This window comes from Carcharodon carcharias, chromosome 7 (genome assembly GCF_017639515.1).
Source record: "Carcharodon carcharias isolate sCarCar2 chromosome 7, sCarCar2.pri, whole genome shotgun sequence".
NCBI classification, from domain to species: Eukaryota; Metazoa; Chordata; class Chondrichthyes; order Lamniformes; family Lamnidae; genus Carcharodon; species Carcharodon carcharias.
The window spans coordinates 80,779,717-80,800,884 of record NC_054473.1 but is presented as its reverse complement, the minus strand read 5'-3'; the positions used below and the strand labels follow the sequence as shown (position 1 = coordinate 80,800,884).

The following is a 21,168-nucleotide window of genomic DNA, read 5'->3' as shown; positions in this document are numbered from 1 at the left end:
CCCCTCCCAATGCAAGTTCGGTTCCAGCCCTAAGTAGATATCCCAAACCTGGCACTGGGTAGAAAACAAAGCTGCCTGGACTCTTGCTCTTTGCTACGGAGAACAATGTCAATCCCCCTTACTATACTGCCCCTTACTACCACTACATTCCTTTTTGCTCCCCCCACTTGGATGGCTTCCTGTACCACAATGCCACGGTCAGTTTGCTCATCCACCCTGCAGCCCCTGCTCTCATCCTAACAAGCTGAGAGAACCTCAAACCCATTAGACAATTGCAGAGGCTCACACTCCTGCACTCCTGCCCTCTCGGTCCCCTTACATGCCTCACTCGCAGTAACACCTTCCTGTCCCTAGGAACTGACCAAATCAGAAAACCGTACCCTAAGTGATGTGACTGCCACCTCGTATAAAACATCCATGTAACTTTCCCCTTCCTGATGTGTCGCAGTGTCTGCAGCTCAGCCTCCAGCTCAATGATTCTGAACTGAAGTTCCTCAAGCCGCAAACACTTACTGCAGACGTGTTTGCCATGGATCACATGCTGCAGCTTGACACATCACCTGTCCTGCCAACTTGATGTGTTTTAAATAATTACTTAGTTATATTTTCTGAGTATGTTGTGCCCTTAAATGTCTAATTCCTTGTCCTGATTTTTCTGTAGTCGTGTCTCTGCAATCCCTACTATGTCTGGCTCCTCTCAATACATGATTGCCTCCATCTCCCCTGTTTTACTGTGAATACTGTGTACTTTGCTGCATAGACATTCTAACTATATTTCAGTAGGATTTCCACTGATTTTATGTTAAGATATCTTTTTAGACCCTTGATCTATTTATCAGTGTTCTCCTTTTCTTCTTTCCTAAGCTCTCCATCCCTATTTTGTTTACATTTAGGCTGCTTATATTTCTTGTAGATCCCTCCCAGCATCTTACTGGTTTAAATCCTTTGCCACCTCCCTATTTCCAATAGAAAATGAGACCCACCCCAGTTCAGGTGGAGCCCGGCCCATCAGTACAGTTCCTTCATGTCCCAGAACTGGTGCAAGTGTCCCATGAAAAGGAATCTCCTCTTTCCCACACCAGCCCTTTCACCATGTGTTAACTCTCCTGCTCTGTCTGCTCCTTTACCAATTTACATGCAGTCTAGACAATAATCCAGAGGCTATTACCCTTGAAGTCCTTCCTTTTATTTAGAGCCTAACTCCAAAAATTCTTTCAGAAGGACCTCTTCCCTGTTCCTCCCTATGTTCTCTTATTCCAACATGGCCCATGACAACTGGATTTACCCCCTCCCTTTCCAAATTCCTTTCCAGCCACCATGAGATATCCCTTACGTGGAACATGCCATTCAGGATTCTCGTTCTTGGCTTGCAGAGCACATTATCTATCCCCCTAATAATCATCTCATGTCATTACTAAATTTCTATTCTGCTTTTTCCAGCCTTGGGCAACCTTCTGAGCGCTGGTGCCTTGGTCTACATTGTAATTGTCCTCCCTGCAGTCTTCTCCTTGTCTTCCCAGGTAACAATACATTTGATCAGTACCAGTTTCTGCAGGACCTCCTTCTCAACCTAACTAAATTCTTAATACCAACTCTCTTTTCAGTTACTCCCTCCCTTCCCTGAACCTGTGTTTTCCTGTGGGATGTGATTGTATTCTGGATTAAACTGTCTGGAAATTACTCTGCCTCCCATTTTTGTCTGTGCCTCTCCAATTTGCACTTCAGCTCAACTGGAGAGATTTATGATGGAGACATCTACTGCAGATGTTAATGCTTAGGATAGTCTTGCTGTCCATGAACTTCCACATTATGCTGTCCAGACACACAGCCTGATCTGCCATATTTTAGACTAGCCTCATTTTATTTATTTAATAGCTAAAGTCTTTTTTCACTGATTATTTGTAGTCATATTAAGTAATTTAACTAGTTAACCCATAAAGTTCAAGCAGTATTAATATTTTCCTAGTCCTACTTTAAACTAATGTCCTAGTTTCCAGGGAAAAAAACTAAAATGCACTTACCTGTTCACCTAATCAATGCCTCTAGACTTCAGCACTCTAATCTCGCTGCCTCCTGCTCTCTCTCTCTCTGTGACCGCATCTTGTTTTGTAAAATACCAGAACAGCATCTCCTCCCTCACTGTGCTGAATTCCCTCACACACCAAGTTTCCTGAGTTAAGGGCGAAATCATCCCAGATTTGCACAAAGTGTGGTAGTGGGCAGGAAAATAATTGTTTTACCCGCCGGCGGCAATAGCAGTTTTTTGTGCCTTATCATTGAGTAGCTGAGGAGAATGCTCCAGTGGACTGTGGCATATTTATGGGTAGTCCCTACAGAAGCAGTTAACTTTAAAATTGATGTGTCTTATCAGAGAATTCTTGGGGGAGATAAAAAGTAAACCTGAGTGCATTAACTACCTAATGAGAAAACAATATTGTTAAGTTAATAGTGGTTATTTTATTTAATTCTTTTATTTACAATAAAGTTTGTTTGTTTAAAAATGTGCAACCTTGTGGAATAGTTCTATCGGTTAAAACTAGGTGTTTAGATTTCTGTTTAAACGTCAAATGTCCCTGACCAGATCATAACAAAATTGGGGGCTCTTGGCAGGATTTTGAATCCACTGTTTAATATGAAATTGGCTAAGGTTTAAGCTAACAAGATTTCACAGTAAATTTTTATTGAGAAGCAGGTATGATGTTGTCAATTGCTAAACTTTACGAGAGAGGAAAGATTTATCCCTGAGTGATTTGCAACAATTAGTCGCATTAACAGAAAAGTTGAAGTTGAAGTTAAAAGCAGAGGTGAAAAGCAAAAGCTAAAAATCTCTAATTGAGGTAATAGCACCATTTGAAATTAGCAGAGGTGAAACTTAATCTAGATAGCAATTCAGTTGCAGATGAAGCAGCTTGAAATAGAAAAAGAAATGAAGCTACTCAAATTGGAAAGGGAAAGAGAAAAGCAAAAACTTGAACTTGAAAAAGAAATGGAAATGCAAAAGCTTGAACTTGAACTCCAGAGAAAGAAGTTAGCAAGAGAAGAAAGAGATAAGGAAAGAGTTCTTTAAAGAGAGAAAGAAATCAGACAGTATGAACTGGCTAAGGAAAAGCTTAGGTTACAGGGTGGAATAGATAGTAGTTCAGATGATGAGTCAAATTCCACTCAGAGCTTTGATTTAGCTGAGAAACTTTGCCTATTGCCTAAATTCACTGAGGATGGAGTTTAGAGATATTTGTCTCATTTGAAAATGTTACTATAAAACTAGGGTGGCCAAAAGACATATAAACTCTTATTTTGCAAAGCCTATTCATTGGCAAGGCAATGGACGTTTATTCAAATCTTTCAGCAGAGCAATCTTCAAATTATAAGACAGTTAAAACTGCAATGTTAATGGCCCCTAACTGAGTCATAATAAGACACAAAGGTTGATCTGTATATATCACTTGTGTGTATGATCTCTAATGTCTTATCATCAGACTCCCAATGTTATCAATGCAAATTATTTTTTTTTTAAAAGGACCTGGAGCCGGAAATATACAAACTGCAATTTAACAAGCAATTATAATTATCTGAATTCTCACAGGAACTTCTTGATTGCTGTTGAAAAGAAATGCCAGAATATCAGCTAAACATAAGAATGTTCCAGACATTAGATTATCCATGATCAGTCAGTATACATATAGAATAACTATATATTAGTTGGCACACTAAGTTTACAGGAAAAATTAATTAGTTTGCCTGATCATGTATTGTGCACTCAAAGAAATAACATGGAGAGACAGTATAATCTATTGAGGGAAGTGCAAGTCAGAGTGACTTGGGGTACATATTCACAAATATTTGAAGGTGGCAGGACAAGTTATTAGATATTTAAGAAAGCATATGGGATTGCTGGCTTTGTGAATAGGGGAATAAGAAATAGGAGCAGCAGTCAGACATATGGCCCATTAAACCTGCTCCACTGCTCAATAAAATAACGTCTGAACTTCTACATCAAGCTGGGTGGGAGGGTGAGCTGTGAGGAGGATGCAGAGATGAATCAGTGTGATTTGGACAAGCTGAGTGAGTGGGCAAATGCATGGCAGATGCAGTATAATGTGGATAAATGTGAGGTTATCCATATTGGTAGCAAAAACAGGAAGGCAGATTATTATCTGAATGGCTATAAATTGAGAGAGGGGAATATGCAATGGGACCTGGGTGTCCTTGTACACCAGTCACTGAAGGTAAGCATGCAGGTGCAGCAGGCAGTAAAGAAGGTAAATGGTATGTTGGCCTTCATAGCCAGAGGATTCGAGTACAGGAACAGGGATGTCTTGCTGCAATTGTACAGGGCTTTGGTGAGACCACACCTGGAATATTGTGTGCAGTTTTGGTCTCCTTATCTGAGGAAGGGTGTACTTGCTATGGAGGGAGTGCAGCGAAGGTTTACACTAGTGATTCCTGGGATGGTGGGACTGACAGATGAGGAGAGATTGAGATTATTAGGATTATATTCTTTGGAACTCAGAAGAATGAGGGGGGATCTCATAGAAGCCTATAAAATTCTAACAGAACTAGATAGGGTATATGCAGGAAGGATATTCCTGATGGTGAGGGAATCTAGAACCGGGGTCACAGTCTGAGGATACAGGGTAGACCATTTAGGACTGAGATGAGGAGACATTTCTTCACCCAGAGAGTGGTGAGCCTGTGGAATTCATTACCACAGAAAGTAGTTGAGATCAAAACATTGTATGCTTTCAAGAAGGAGTTAGATATAGCTCTTGGGGCGAAAGGGATCAAACGATATGGGGAGAAAGAGGGAGCAGGCTATTGAATTGGATGATCAGCCATGATCATAATGAATGGCGGAGCAAGCTCGAAGGGCTGAATGGCCTACTCCTGCTCCTGGTTTCTATGTAACTCCACTTTCCCATCCTATCCCCATATCCCATAATTCTCTTAGTACCCAAGCATTTAGTACTTTCAGTCTTGAACATACTCATTGACTGATTATCTACGGTCCTCTGGAGATTTCCAAACATTCACAATCTTCTGAGGGAAAAAAATTCTATCAATCTCAGATCAAAATGGACATTCCCTTATCCTGAGACTATGCCCCTTAGTCTTAGACTCTTAGCCAGGGGAAATGGCTTCTCCACATCAATTTGTCAAACTCTCTAAGAATGTTATATGTTTCAATGAGATCACCTCTCATTCTTCTAAACTATGACATTATCATTCCATTCTACTAGAATATAGGCCAATTCTACTAATATGGATGCTGAATACATAAACAGGGGAGTCATGCTAAACCTTTCCAATCTCTAGTTAGCCTTCACCTGGAGCAATGTGGTCAATTCCGTGAAACACACTTTAAGAATGATGTCAAGGGTGTAGAAGAGATTTACTAGAATGGTACCAGGGACCAGGGACTCCATTTATGGGGAGAGATTGTAAAAGTTGAGTTGTTCTGCTTAGAGCATGGAAGGTAGAGAGAAGATTTGATTGTGGTGTTCAAAATTATAAATGATTCTGGTAGAGTAAGGAGAAGCTGTTTCCACTGACAGAAAAGTCAGTAACCAAAGAATACAGATTCAAGGTGCTTAGCAAAAGAGCTCAGTGATCTGGAATGTACTGCTTCAAAGGGTGGTAGAAGTAGATTTAATAATAACTTTATAAAGGAAATTGGATAAATGTTTGAAAGAGAAAAAAAAACAATTACAGGTAGATAGGCAAAGAAAAGGGGAAGAGGACTAATTGAAAAGTTTTTTCAAAGTGCCGATGAAGATATTATGGACCAAATTGTCTCCTGGGCCATGTTTCTCTATGATTTCCCACTCACATTTTCTCCCTCATCTTCCCCCCCACCCCACATCTTCCTTCTTCCACTTGGTTCCTCCCTCTGTCCCTTTCCCATTTGCTTCCTCCCTCCCTCCCTTTCCCATTTGGTTCCTCCCTCCCTCACTTGCTTCATCCCTCCCTCTCCTACTTGCTTCATCCCTCTCTCTCCCACTTACTTTCCCCCTCCCACTCGCTTTCTCCCTCCCTCTCCCACTTGCTTCCTCCCTCATTCCTCCCTCATTCCTTCTCCAACTAGCTTTCTCCCTCCCTCTTTCACTTACTTCCTCCCTCTCCCACTCACTTACTCTTTTCCTGTCTCACTCACTTCCTCCCTTCTTCTCCCACTTGATTCCTCTCTATCCCATTCACATCCTGCCTCTGCTATTTGCCCCCCTCTCACTCACTCCTTCCCTTTCCCACTTGCACTCCCCCCTTTCCCCTTTCTCCCACACACTCTACCGTTCACTACCTTTGTTCCTTCCTTTCCCTGGCTGAAAGTGTGGTGTCAGAAAGAGCGAATCAATTTCATGGGACACTGGCACCAATAGGAATAGGAAGGAACTGTACTATTGACATGGTCTCCACCTGAACCAAATTGGAAGCAATGCCCTGCAAAGGATAAATAGTTTGGTCACAAATACTTTAAAGTTGTAATAGGAGTGGACTTAGTTGGAATAGGTTGTGTAGATAATTGAGTGAAAATAAACAAAAGGGAAGATAGTGGAGTGACAGTCATAATTTGTGATTTAGGCACTGCAGGTAAGGAGCAAACTAAAAGATGTAAAGTAATTAAACCAGGAGAGAGAAATAGGAAAAGGTTAAGTAAAAAAAGAGCAGAAGGGTTAGGGTGTGTGGCTTAAGTAAGTGTTCTTTATACAAGTACACAGAGTGTAAGGAACAAATTGAATGAATTGGAGGCACAAATTCAACTTGGAGGGTATGACATAGTGACCACTGCGGCAACATGGCTGCCAGAGAGTCAAGACTCAGAATTAAACATATCAAATTGCTTGAGGGGTCAAATAACCAGCTCCTACCCCTATTTCCAATGTTTATATATTCCTATAAAGCCTGCAGGAAAGGTAGAAAAATGGTAGAGGGGAAGGAGTAACCTTAATGATTAGGAATGAAATAATTCAATGATATAAGAGGATGAAGCAAGAGGCAAGCAGGTAGTGGAGACAACATGGGTAACATTAAGCAGTTTAAAAACTATTAAGACTGCCGGGGGGGGCTGTATAAAAACCCTCACGTAGGAGTTGTAAGGTGTTCTATAAATGTAAGTTGTTGTTGTAGTATTTAACATAATAAAATGTACCAAAGCGTTTCACAAAAACATTATAAAACAAAATATGACACCAAACCACATAAGAATATGCTAGGTCAAACGTTTGATCAAAGAGTTTTTAAGGAGTGTCTTAATGGTTGAAAATAAGGTTGAGAGATAGACATTTCGGGAGGGATTTTTAAAAATTATTTCATGGGTGTGGTCATCGCTGGCTAGGCCAGCATTTATTGTTCATTCCTAATTGCCCTTGAGACCACTTTGAATCAACACAGTCTATCTGGTGTTAGGAAGGGAGTTCCAGGATTTTGACCCAGAGTCAGTGAAGGATGGCGGTATAGGCTTAAAGGAGAACTTGGCATTCCCATAAGTCTGTTGCCATTGGGGGTCATGGGTTTGAAGTTGCTGTCGAAGAAGCTTTGGCAAGTTGCTGCATTACATCTTGTATATAGTACAAACTGATACCACTGTGTGTCAGTGGTGGAAGGAGTGAATGTTTAAGGTGATGGATAGGGTGCAGATCAAGTGGGTTCAGAGAGGTGGTCATGCCACAGAAAGGGAATGGGTGATTGCCAGGCAGTCCAAGAAAATTAGTGCAAGAGTCCCCTGGGGTCCCGCTCACCAGTCATTTTTCCATTTTGGATACAGGTGAGGGTGTTGATTCCTCAGAGAAGTGTGGTCAGAGCCAATTTTGCAGTGCCACAGACAGCTCTGCTGTACAGGAGGGGAGAAAGAGGAAGGGAAGAGCAGTAGTAACATAGGGGATTCATTAGTTAGGGGAAACAGACGGGCGTTTCTGTGGCCATAGATGTGACTCCAGGATGGTATGTTGCCTCCTTGGTGCCAGGGTCAAGGATGTAATGGAGCGGCTGCAGGACATTCTTCTGGGGGAGAGTGATCAGCCAGAGGTCGTGATCTACATTGGTACCAATGACTTAGCCAGGAAGGGGATGAAGTCCTGAAAGCAGACTTTAGGGAGCTAGGAAGGAAATTGAAAAGCAGGATCACTAAAGCAGTAATCTCAGGTTTATTCCCAGTCCAACGTGCAAGTGAGTATAGAAATAGGAGAATTGAGCGAATAAGCACATGACTGCAAAGCTGGTGTAGGAGGGTATCAGATTTCTGAGGCCTTGGGACCGGTTCTGGGGAAGGTGGGACCTTTACAAGCCGGGTGGTCTACACCTCAACAGGACTGGGACGAATATCCTCACAGGGAGATTTGCTAGTGCTGTTGGTGGGGAGGTTAAACTCGATTGGCAGGGGGTTTGAGAACCTGAGGGCAAATTCAGGGAAGGGGAGGTGGAGAATTCATGAGTGACTCTGAAAGACAGAAGCAGCAGAGGTCAAAACGTGTACAACACAGGAATTTAGCAGTGTTAAAAGATATATAAATGCAAGAAGCATAGTAAATAAAGTCAATGAGCTGAGAGCACAGATAAGACACATGGCAGCATGATATCATCGTCATAACGGAAACTTGGCTTATGGAGGAGTAAAAATGGCAGCTCAACATCCCTGGATATAGAGTTTTCAGGCAGGATAGGGAGGGGGATAAAATCAGGTGGGGAGTGTAGCATTATTGGTTAAAGAATCAATTACAGCTGTAGGAGAAATGATATACTAAATGAAGCATTAAATGAGGCCATATGGGTTGAGCTCAGAAATAAAAAAGGAGCAGCTAAACAGCCAGGAATGTACTATAGACACCCAAATAGTGGAAGGAAGTTAGAAGAGCAAATATGTAGACAGATTTCTGAGTGCAAAATTAATAGGGCAGTAATCAGTTGGGCTATGAACAGTGTGAAGGGCAGAGAGAGCGCAAAATTCTTGAACTGCATTCAAGAGAACTTTTTTAGCCAACACGGAACAAGCCCAATGAGAGGGGGAGCAATTCTATATTTAGTCTTAGAAAATGAAGCTGGGCAAGTGGATGAAGTAGCAGTGGGAGAACATTTTGGAGATAGTGACCATAATGTAGTTAGATTTAGCATCATTATGGAAAAGGGCAAAGATAGAACAGGAATAAAAGTTGTAATTTGGGGAAGACATATTTTACAAAGCTGAGAAGTGAGCTGGCAAGAGTTGATTGGATACAGCTATTAGAAGGAAAAACTATGTTAAATCAGTGGGAGGCATTCAAAGGCGAGATTCTACAGGCACAGTGTAGCCATGTCCTCGCAAAGAAAAAGGGTGGTACAGCCAAATCTAGAGCCCCCTGGTTATCCAGAAGCATACAGGCCAATATAAAGCAGAAAAAAAAGCTTATTTCAGTCACAAAAGGCTCAATACTGTAGAAAGCCCAGAGGAGTATGGAATGTACAGGGGTGAAATAAAAATGGAAATTAGGAAAGTAATGAGAGGATATGAAAAAATATTGACAGATACAATCAAAGAAAATCCCAAGATGTTTTGCCGGTTCATTAAGAGCAAGGGAATGACTAAGGAAAAGGTAAGCCCTATCTGAGATATACATAGTAACATGTGGGTTGTTGCAGAAGATGTGGGCAGAGTTCTCAATGAGTACTTTGTCTTTATCTTCATTAAAGAGAGGGATGATACAGACATTGTAGTTAAAGGTTCTACGGAGGGATATAGACAGGTTAAATGAGTGGGCCAAAATGTGGCAGATGGAATATAATGTGGGAAATTGTGAGGTTATGCACTTTGGTAAGAAGAATAGAGGAGCTGAATATTATTTAAATGGGGAAAGACTGAAGAAAGCTACAGCACAGAGGGATTTGTGGGTCTTCATGCATGAATCCCAAAAAGCTAGCATACAGGTTCAGCAGGTAATAGGTAAGGCTAATGGAATGTTGGCCTTTATTTCGAAAGGAATGGAGTTTAAAAATAGGGAAGTCTTGCTAAAACTATACAAAGCACTAGTTAGAACACACTTAGAATATTGTGAACAGTTTTGGTCCCTTTATCTAAGGAAAGATATACTGGCGTTGGAGACAACCCAGAGAAGGTTCACTAGGTTGATCCTGGGGATGGAGGGATTTTCTTATGAGGAGAGGTTGAGTCAGTTGGGCCTGTATTCAGAATCACAGAATCACACAGTGCAGAAGAGGCCCTTCGGCCATTCAAGTCTGCTCCGACACGTGAGAAACACCTGACCTACCTACCTAATCCCATTTACCAGCACTTGGCCCATAGCCTTGAATGTTATGACGTGCCAAGTGCTCATCCAGGTACTTTTTAAAGGATGTGAGGCAACCTGCCTCCACCACCCTCCCAAGCAGTGCATCCCAGACTGTCACAACCCTCTGGGTAAAAAAGTTTTTCTTCATATCCCCTCTAAACCTCCTGCCCCTCACCTTGAACTTATGCCCCCTTGTGACTGACCCTTCAACTAAGGGAAACAGCTGCTCCCTATCCACCCTGTCCATGCCCCTCACAATCTTGTACACCTCGATCAGGTTGCCCCTCAGTCTTCTTTGCTCCAACAAAAACAACCCAAGTCTATCCAACCTCTCTTCATAACTTAAATGTTTCATCCCAGGCAACAACCTGGTGAATCTCCTCTGCACCCCCTCGAGTGCAATCACATCCTTCCTATAATGTGGCGACCAGCACTGCACACAGTACTCCAGCTGTGGCCTCACCAAGGTTCTATACAACTCCAACATGACCTCTCTACTTTTGTAATCTATGCCTCGATTCAGAGTTAAATTCCATCTGCCACTTATCTGTCCATTTGACCATCCTGACTATATCTTCCTGGAGCCCAAGACACTCAACTTCACTGTTAACCACCCAGCCAATCCTTGTGTCATCCGCAAACTGACTAATCCTACCCCCGACATAGTCATCTATGTCGTTTATATAAATGACAAATAATAGGGGACCCAGCAGAGATCCCTGTGGTACGCCACTGGACACTGGCTTCCAGTCACTAAAGCATCCTTCTGTCATCACCCTCTGTCTCCTACAACTAAGCCAATTTTGAATCCATCTTATCAAATTATCCTGTATCCCATGTGCATTAGCCTTCTTTATAAGTTTCCCATGTGGGACCTTGTCAAAGGCTTTGCTGAAATCCATATCAACTACATCAACTATACTACCCTCATCTACACACCTGGTCACCTCCTCAAAAAATTCAATCAAATTTGTTAGGCATGACCTCCCTCTGACAAAGCCATGCTGACTATCCCTGATCAAACCTTGCCTCTCCAATTGGAGATAGATTTTCTTCTTCAGAATTTTCTCCAATAGCTTCCCTACCGCTGATATGAGACTCACTGGCCTGTAGTTCCCTGGCTTATCTCTATAACCCTTATTAAATAGCGGAACTACATTAGCTGTTCTCCAGTCCTCTGGCACCCCCCCCCCCCGTGACCAGAGAGGAATTAAAAATTTGGGTCAGAGCCCCTGCGATCTCTTCCCTTGCATCCCTCAGTAGTCTGGGACACAAATCGTTTGGACTTGGAGATTTGTCCACTTTTAAGCCTGCCAACACCTCCAATACCTTGTCACTCCCTATATCAATTTGCTTAAGAACCTCGCAGTCTCGCAGTCTCTCTCCCCGAGTTCGATACCTTCATCTTCATTCTCTTGAGTGAAGATGGATGTGAAGTATTCACTCAACACTCTAACAATGTCATCTGGCTCCACCAATAGATTGCCCCCTTAAATGTGGGTGGCATGATTGGGAAATTTGCAGATGACACAAAACTTGGCTGTGCCGTTGATAGTGAAGAGGATAGCTGTTGACTCCAGAATTATATCAGTGATTTGGTTGAGTGGGCGGAGAAGTGGCCAATGGAATTCAATGCAGAAAAATGTGAGTTAATACATCAGGGGAGGGCAAGCAAAGCAAGGGAATACTCAATAAATGGGATGATATTGAGAGTGGTTGAGGAAGCGAGAGACCTTGGAGTGCATGTCCACAGGTCCTTGAAGATGGCAGGACAGATGAACAAGGTGATCAAGAAAGCATATGGAATGCTTTCCTTTATTGGGTGAGATATTGAACACAAAAGCAGGGAGGTAATGATGGAACTGTATAAAACTAGTTAGGCCAGAGCTGGAATTTTGCATACAGCTCTGGTCATCACAGGAAGGGCATAATTGCTCTGGAGCGAGTGCTGGGGAGATTTACATGAATGTTGCCAGGGATTGAAAACTGCAGCTATGAGGAGGGATTGGATAGGCTAGGGTTGTTTTCCTCAGAACAGAGGAAGCTAAGAGATAACCTACAAAATTGTGAGGGGCCGAGATAGGGTAGACAGGAAAGACTTGTTTCACCTATCTGAGGGGTTAATTACCAATGGGCACAGATTTAAAGCGATTGATAGAAAGATTAGAGGGGGCATGAGAAAAAACATTCTCACCCAGAGGGTGATGAGCATCTGGAATTCACTGCCTAATTTGCTGGCTGAGGCTGAAATGATAAACTCATTTAAAAGGCACCCGGATCTGCATCTGAAGTGCTGTAACCTGCAAGGCTACAGACCAGGTGCTGGAAAGTGGGATTTAATTGTGCGACTAGTTCCTTTGTTCCCTTTTTGGCCTGCACAGACATGATGGGCCTCTTTCTGCACCGTAATTTTTCTATGGTTCTATGGGCTGCTTTGACCTGGACGGTGTCAAGCTTCTTGAGTGTTGTTGGAGCTTCACTCGTTCAGGTAAGTGGAGAGTATTTCGATCACACTCCTGACTTGTGTCATGTGGATGATGGACAGGCTTTTGATTGTCAGGGAATTCCCTGCTCTTGTAGCCCCATTATTTATATGGCTAGCTCGGTTAAGTTTCTGGTCAATGGTAGTCCCCAGGATATTTGTGGTGGGGGATTCTGTGATGGTAATGCTGTTGAATGTCATCCCCCAATTTCTTCCTCCTCACCAGAAGGAGCCCAATTCACCAGCAGCTCCACATTACTTCACAAAAGTGCATTTTTCGTGCTTGAGCCTAGAGAGTAAAAGTTTGTTATCTATCTGATACCGGTGGATTGATTAGCTAAGCTAAATTAAATCCTCACCTTACTTCATGTCCACACATACACTTTAAAGAGGATTCATCTGATAGAAATCTGGAGTGAGAGCTGTGCCTAATCTTTCCCAAGGGCACTGAAGTCAATTTTATCCAATTAAAAATCTCTGTTAAGCTGATAATGCTGGTCTTATTGTTGGAAAGATATAATCATTTTCATAATGTTATTGGAATTTATCGTAGAGTAATAGTGGGGTGTGTGTGTGTGTGGGGTTTAATTGAATTAAAGACAGCTAGTCTGAAGGCTTTGATGTAAGAAGAGAAACTAGGTACGTTAAGTAGGTAAACATGGGTGAAGTTTTAGAACGTGAGGTGTAAAGGGAACACTTGCATTTTTAAATAAACTAGAGTAACTTAAATTCAAAAGAGGGGGTGAACTGTTACATGTAGCCAGAAGAAGTTAAGAAACAGTATGTTTATTTTTCCCAAAGATTACTGGTAAAATTAGTACTATGATAAATTTTTATTATTAGAGATAACGTCCAAAGACATTGCGAAACAATGGGAATTTGCATTCGATGGGGAAAATATGTACAAAGGAGTGAAGATTGTGTGTAAGGGCAGGCATTTTAAGACCTAACACAAGTGTGAAAAACCTCCAGCATCTAAGCTGCTATCTGCAAGAGATCAAAGCTGAGAAAAACTCATTTGAAATTCAACCATCCACAGTGTGTGCTTTGCCTGGGTCTGGTTAAATTTATGTTGTTTTATTGTTGCCTTAACGGAGGTGTAACTGGGAGTTACATTAACAAGGGGAGCTAGGAGTTACCATGGTAGTAATTTATAAACCTATATATGTGCTTAAAATATTTTTTTTCTTATTTAATAAAGGTTTAATTTAGTTTTGTAAGAAACCTGTAAGACTCAGTGGTCTTATTATTACTAAATTCAAGGCACGCATCTCGAAATATATATAAATTGCAAAACAGTTGTGGCAGTTGTTTCAAGTTTCCCTTTGGGATTTGAGCAGCTCAGCTTTTACCATCAGCCATAACATTATCTAACTTTTACAGGAGCTCGGTCTGCTTTAGCTGAAAATTAAGAGAAATGTTTCTTTTTTTCATTCAGAACTTTCTGTACTACAACAACAACAACTTGTATCGTTACGAAAAAATCTCAAGGTGCTTTGCAGGGGCATTATAAAACAAAATTTGACGTGAGGAAATATTAGGTCAGATGACCGAAGGGTTTGACAAAGAGGTCATTTTTAAGCAGCATCTTAAAGAAGGAAAGCAAGGAAGAGAGGCAGAGAGATTTAGGGAGGAAATTTCAGAACTTAGATCCTAGTCAACCAAAGCCACTGCCACCAGTGGTGAAGGGATTAACATTGGGGATGCTGAAGACACCAGTATTAGATAAACATCAGAGTTTTGGGGCTGGAGGAGATTACAGAGATAGGGAAGGACAAGGCCAGCCATGCAGGGGCTGGGGGTGGTTGAAACAAGGCTGCTTGACCGGGTGCCAAAGTAAGTCAATGAGCACAGAGGTGATAGATGAACAGGTGTGAGTTAAGACATGGGCAGCAGAGTTTAGGATGACCTCAAGTTTACATAGAGTAGAATACAGTCACATTGCACTGTTTATTTTCTGTGTTACATAACATCCAGCATTATACACATGCAAAATATGTAGAAAGTATACATTAGTACCCATTCTTGAATCTCTGATGCTCACAAAGAATCATGAGCTAAATACACATTGTTTGCTGTTAGTTCAATAATATAATTTTCTCTGATTCATCAGACAGATGGGCATGGATTTAGTTCCCAGAAAGGACTTTGAAATGGTTGATCCAGAACAGCTAAGCGTCGCAGATCTCTACAAACTAGTAAGTATTTACTGCTGTTCAATTTGCTTGTATGCAGCTTGGAAATTGCATCAGTCAGAAAGCCAAAAGCTCCAGTTTACCATCTCTGTCTGTTCAGTGTAATGTTTGTGACATTTCACCTGGTGTGTCTTTTCATTAACACATTGTGAAAGGCAGTCTAAGGGTTTTTAAAATAATCTGTGTATTGCGATTAAGCTGTGTTCAGTAGTAGCTGAAGTCAGTGGAGAAATGTGAAACGTTCTATGATGGCTGGGTACTGTGAGGCCTACCCAGTAATTTCAATTTAAGGATATTCAGATTGTAGTTTATTTTCTTTCCCTTCTTTTCTGCCGACAGCAATTCTCGACAAATAGCTCTATTGCACCACTCATATCTTTATGACTGCTAATTGCTTTAGAGTTTAGGCATTAGTATGAAGAACCACAGCTTGATTTGATCTGTGGTAGATGTTCCCTTAAGGAGGAACCATGGGTTTTCTGCACAGTAACAGTTTTAGGCACAGTGAATCAAGTTACTATAGTAAGTCTGCTCCATTTTTAAAAATATATACTGTGTAATCTGATCATCTTTAATATGGTTTAATATGCCTTTCAGGGATAGCAGCATGACTTCACTAGAAGTAAAGCATGTCATGCGATCCATCCTTAGTTTCACTTTTACTTTTGAGCAGAGCACATACAAACAGCTCTGCTGCTAATGTCTTCAAGCTTTCTACCTTTGTATAAATATTCTCATCTGCCTAGTCTCAATAAATGAACGTGCAATGTGTTTACCCAATCCTTTATGAATGATTGGTGTCTTTATATCATTATAACAAAACAACATGTACTCAGCTGTGGTCAAACAGTGTGGCAGCAAGAGTGAGTACAGGTATGACATGGTGAACAGCGTCAGATCATGCTACAAGGCATGAGGTAGCCCCGACATTCTGGTCAGACATCAAAGAAGTCGCAGCATCAAAGACTTGAAATCGCAGCATGGTGACTACACAGAAAAGTTTTGAAGACACAGTGCCAAGTTAGTGCTCAAATAAAGAACTGGTAAATAAGTGGATCCCTTACAGATTACAGCACATAGCCCGTTGAAAGGACCAGCACAGTCAAGAAAGGTGAGTGACCAGGGTGGGCCGGATCGATAGCAATCAAAAGGAAAGTCAAACAAAAATTTTAAAAACCATCATAAAATTCGGGCCAGAGAGGTTGAGATTATGATGGGCGGCGCTTTGGAAAAGGGAAGGAGATGGTGTAGTGGTATTGTCATGCTAGTAATCCAGAGATCCAGGTTAATGCTCTAGGGACCCAGAATCAAACCCCACCATGGCAGATGGTGGAATTTGAATTCAATAAAAATCTGGAATGAAAAGTCTGATGCTGATTGTTGTAAAAACCGATCGGGTTCATTCATGTTCTTTAGGGAAGGAAACATGCCATCCTTACCTGGTCTGACCTACATCCGATTCCAGACCCACAGCAATGTGATTCACTTTTAAGTGCCCTCTGAAATAGCCGAGCAAGCCACTCAGTTGTATCAAACCACCAAACAGTCAATAAAAAGGAATGAAACCGGACAGACCACCCGGCATCGACCTGGGCACCGGAAATGACAACAGCAAACTCAACCCTGACCCTGCAAAGTCCTCCTCACTAACATCTGGGTTTAGTGCTAAAATTGGGAGAGCTGTCTCACAGACAAGTCAAGCAACAGCCTGACTTGGTAATCCTCACAGGATCATATCTTACAAACAATGTCCCAGACATTATTCCATCATCATTCCACCAGCAGGACAGACCCAGCAGAGGTGGCAGCACAGTGATATACAGTAGGGAGAGAGTTGCCCTGGGAGTCCTCAACATTGACTCCATACCCCATGAAGTCTCATGGCATCAGGTCAAATATGGGCATGGAAACCTCCTCCTGATTACCACGTCCCGCCCTCCCTCAGCTGATGAATCAGTGCGCCTCCATGTTGAACACCATTTGGAGCAAGCAGTGAGGATGGAAAGGGCGCAGAATGTACTCAGGGTTGGGGACGTCAATGTCCATCGCCAAGAGTGGCTCAGTAGCACCACTACTGACTCAGCTGGCCGAGTCTTAAAGGACATAGCTGCTAGACTGGGTCTGCGGCAGGTGGTGGGGGAACCAACAAGAGGGGAAAGTATACTTGACGTCATCTCACCAGTCTGCCTGCCACAGATGTATTTGTCCATGACAGTATCAGTCGGAGTGACCATGGCACGGTCGTTACGGAGATGAAGTCCATCCTTCACATTCAGGATACCCTCCATCATGTTGTGTGGCACTACCATCGTGCTAAATGGGATAGATTTCGAGCAGACCGAGCAACTCAAGATTGGGCACCCATTATCAAAACTTACTTATCGGAGTGAGAGAAAAGTTCCATAGTTCAGGAATCAATTCTTACTGCCATCAGTAAGATGGGCCATCAGCAGCAGCGGAATTGTACTCAAACAAAATCTATACTCGTGGCCGTGCATATCCCCATCCATCTTTACCATCAAGCCAGGGGATCAACCCTGGCTCAATGAAGAGTGCAAGAGGTCTTGCCAGGAGCAGCATCAGGCATACCTAAAAATGAGGTGTCAACCTGGTGAAGCTATAACACAGGACTACTTGCATGCCAAACAGCATAAACAGCAAGTGGTAGACAGAGCTAAGCGATGCCACAACCAACATCCTGCCACATCCAGTCACGAATAATGGTGGGCAATTAAACAACTCACTGGAGGAGGATGCTCCACAAATATCCCCGTCCTCAATGATGGAGGAGCCAAGCACATCAATGCAAAAGATAAGGCTGAAACATTTGCTACAATCTTCAGCCAGGAGTGCCGAGCGGATGATCCATCTCAGCCTCCTGCCGAGGTCCCCAGCATCATAGATGCCAGTCTTCAGCCAATTTAATTCACTCCACATGATATCAAAAAATGCCTGAAGGCACTGGCAAAGGCTATGGGCTGTGACAATATTCCAGCAATAGTACTGAAGACTTGTGCTCGAGAACTTGCTGTGCCCCTAGCCAAACTGTTCCAGTACAGCACTGGCATCTACCGGTTCTTTGGAAAATTGCCCAGGTGTGTCCTGTACACAAAAAGCACAACAAATCCAACCCGGTCAATTGCCGCCCCATCAGTCTACTCTCGATCATCAGTAAAGTAATGGAGGGGGTCATCAGCAGTGCTATCAAGCATCACTTGCTTAGCAATAACCTGCTTACTGATGCCCAGTTTGGGTTCTACCAGGGCCACTCAGCTCCTGACCTCATTACAACCTAATGAGCTAAACTCCCAAGGTGAGATGAGAGTGACTGTCCTTGACATCAAGGCAACATTTGACCAAGTGTGGTATCAAGGAGCCCTAGCAAAACTGGAGTCAGTGGGAATCGGGAAAATCTCTCCACTGGTTGGAGTAATATCTAGCACAAAAGAAGATGGTTGAGGTTGTTGGAGGTCAGTCATGTCAGCTCCAGGACATCAGTACAGGAGTTCCTCAGGGTAGTGTCCTCAGCCCAACCATCTTCAGCTGCTTCATTAATGACTTTCCTTCCATCATAAGGTCAGATGATAATTGCACAATGTTCAGTAACATTCACGACTACTCGGATACTGATGCAATCCATGGCCAAATGCAGCAAGACCCGGACAATATCCAGGGCTTGGGCTGACAAGCGGCAAGTAATATTTGTGCCACACAAGTGCCAGGCAATGACCATCTCTAGCAAGAGAGAATCTAAGCATCACCCCTTGATGTTCAATGGCATTACCATCACTGGATCCCTCACTATCAGCATCCTGAGGGTTATCATTGACCAGAAACTGAACTGGACTAGCCATATAGATACTGTGTCTGCAAGAGTAGTTCAGAGGCTAGGAATGCTGCAATGAGCCTGACACCCCAAAGCCTGTCCAACATCTACAAAGCACAAGTCAGGAGTGATGCCTGGATGAGTGCAGCTCCCACAAGCTTGACACCATCCTGGACAAAGCAGTCTGCTTGATTGGCAAAACCCACAGGCACTACCATCTTGAAGGACAAGGGCAGCAGATAGATGGGAATGCCACCACCTAGAAGTCCCCCTCTAAGTAACTCACCATTCTGCCTTGGAAATATATTGTCGTTCCTTCACTGTTGCTGGGTTAAAATCATGGAACTTCCTTCCTAACAGCTCTGTAGGTATACCCACACCACATGGATTGCAACAGTTCAAGAAAGCAGTTCACCACCACATTCTTAAGGGCAACAAGGGATGCGCAATAAATGCCAGCCCAACCAGCGAAGCCCACATTCCATGAATGAATTTTAAAAAGCGTACGAAAACGGCTACAATGACACTCATCCCAGGTACTATAGGAGAAGGAAGGTCAAAGGAATATTTTCAAAATGTCCACGAAATTCCCCAGATTGAATTGGGATGCAGCTGACCTACTATACAAATTCAAAAAGGCCCCAATTTCCATGGAGTAGCAATCAGAGTCAGATTACCATTCCACTCCTACTTACCTGTAAATGAAGCCGCTTTTTTTCCTCCCAATTCAGGCTGGGCGAAACAGTGTACTGCAGTGTGTTACCGAGGCCTTTTGTTGATGGCAGCTGAATCAGAGATAAGGAAGCCTCGCCCCCTTTTTTTACTGTACTAGCTACCTCAAAGCAGGTAGATTTAAAAGTTCAGCCACTTTGAGAAGCCAGGGAGATGGCACATTTGTAAGGCAAGTGGGATGGTGGGATTGTGTGTTCAGGGTGGGGCCAGGTGGTTGGGGGTGTGTGGGTCAGAGAGTCAGGGAGGCTTGGCTGTTGGGGGGATCGAGGATCAGATGGCCGGGGTTTTGGGTGGTCAGTGGGGGCTGGTCAATGCCACGGGTGAGGGGGTTAGGTGGTCAGTGTAGGGGATGGTCAGAGGAGCTGGTGGGTTGGTCGGGGGTCTGGTCAGTGAAGGTTAGGGTTAGATGGTCAGTGGGCGGGGGTCAAGTAGTCAGTGGGGGGTTGGGGGTTGGGTGGTGGGGGTTGGCTGGTCAGTGGGGGTTCAGGAGTCAGGTGGTTGGGAGCATGGTCAAAGGGGGCAGTCAGGTGGTTGGGGGGCGGTCAGTGGTAGATGTGGGGAGGGCAGTCGGGATCCAGTGGGGTGTTGGGGAGGTTAGTCAGGGGGTCCCATGGGGAACTGGGTTTGGGGGGTAGCCGGGGCATCCTGTTGGGGTGTCAGAGGAGTGGAGGGGATCCCCATGGGGGATTGGGGGGGTGGTCGTCGGGGGTCCCATGGTGTGTCTGGAGAGTGGGTGGGGTCTCCTTGGGAATCAGGGAGGTAGTCAGGGGTCCCATGGGGGAGCGGGGGGAGTCCCATGGGGATCGGTGTGTCCTGTTGGAGTCTGGGGTTGGAAGGTTGAGGGCTGTGGTCATCGCGGGGGGGTTTCCATAGTGGGTTGGAAGGGTGGGGGTGCTCCCGTGGGGATTGGGGAGGGTCAGTATTATAGTTACCCAGATCTTTTTCTGGGTAACTATTATTGTAATACAGTCAGAACCATCCGAAGTTTGCGATTTATGTCAAAGTTTGGATGGTTCCCATTGCAGGGCAATTGCCCAATAGGAGTTTGAAATTCCATTGGTCAATTGCCTTGCAATCCTTATCTGGAGGCTTCTGAGGTGGAGGGAGTTCCCCAGTGCATCTTTCGGGTAATCCTCCCTAGTTATGATGTCCCGGAGCTTAGAAGTTATGGGCCAAAATGTTTAAACAGTGTACAGAACTATGGTTTCTTGATTCGGGCTTGCCTGAACCAGACAAAGAAGCCATGAAAATTTGCCTAACAATTGGGAATTAAGGTCTACACAGGCTGGACACTGCAGTAACAGCAGAAAGGCTAAAGGATCCTCAAAAGATATGGACTACTTTGGAACACCAGTTCAGAATCAGGTTAAACTTCCATATTCATCAGCTGGAATTCATGTCATTTGATCACCAGCCTACAGATTCCATTGACCGTTTTGATCGCAGTTGCAGAGAAAAGTATGTACTCTGATTTTTTTTGATCGCAGAACTAGCAGACAGAATTGTTGAGTTGGTGATCGCATCCACTCTCATGCAAGTGTTCCAGAAAGACCTGCTAGACAAGTCCAAAATGTATAGCATCGAAGAACTACTCAAGGATGGACGTAAGTACGAAGCAATCCTCGTTCAACAAAGCTTACAGTTCCTAAGTACAACCCCAATTGTTGACACACATGCTAT

The 21,168-nt window shown here is 43.3% G+C and overlaps 1 protein-coding gene across 1 annotated transcript in view; it reads left to right on the top strand.

Annotated features, from left to right (window-relative positions):
- Window positions 1-21,168, top strand: part of dock3 (dedicator of cytokinesis 3) — a 1,401,685-nt gene that overhangs the window by 601,414 nt on the left and 779,103 nt on the right. Inside the window, 1 exon segment of the mRNA XM_041191502.1 lies at window positions 14,849-14,933. Coding sequence (XP_041047436.1) covers window positions 14,849-14,933 — 85 coding nt within the window.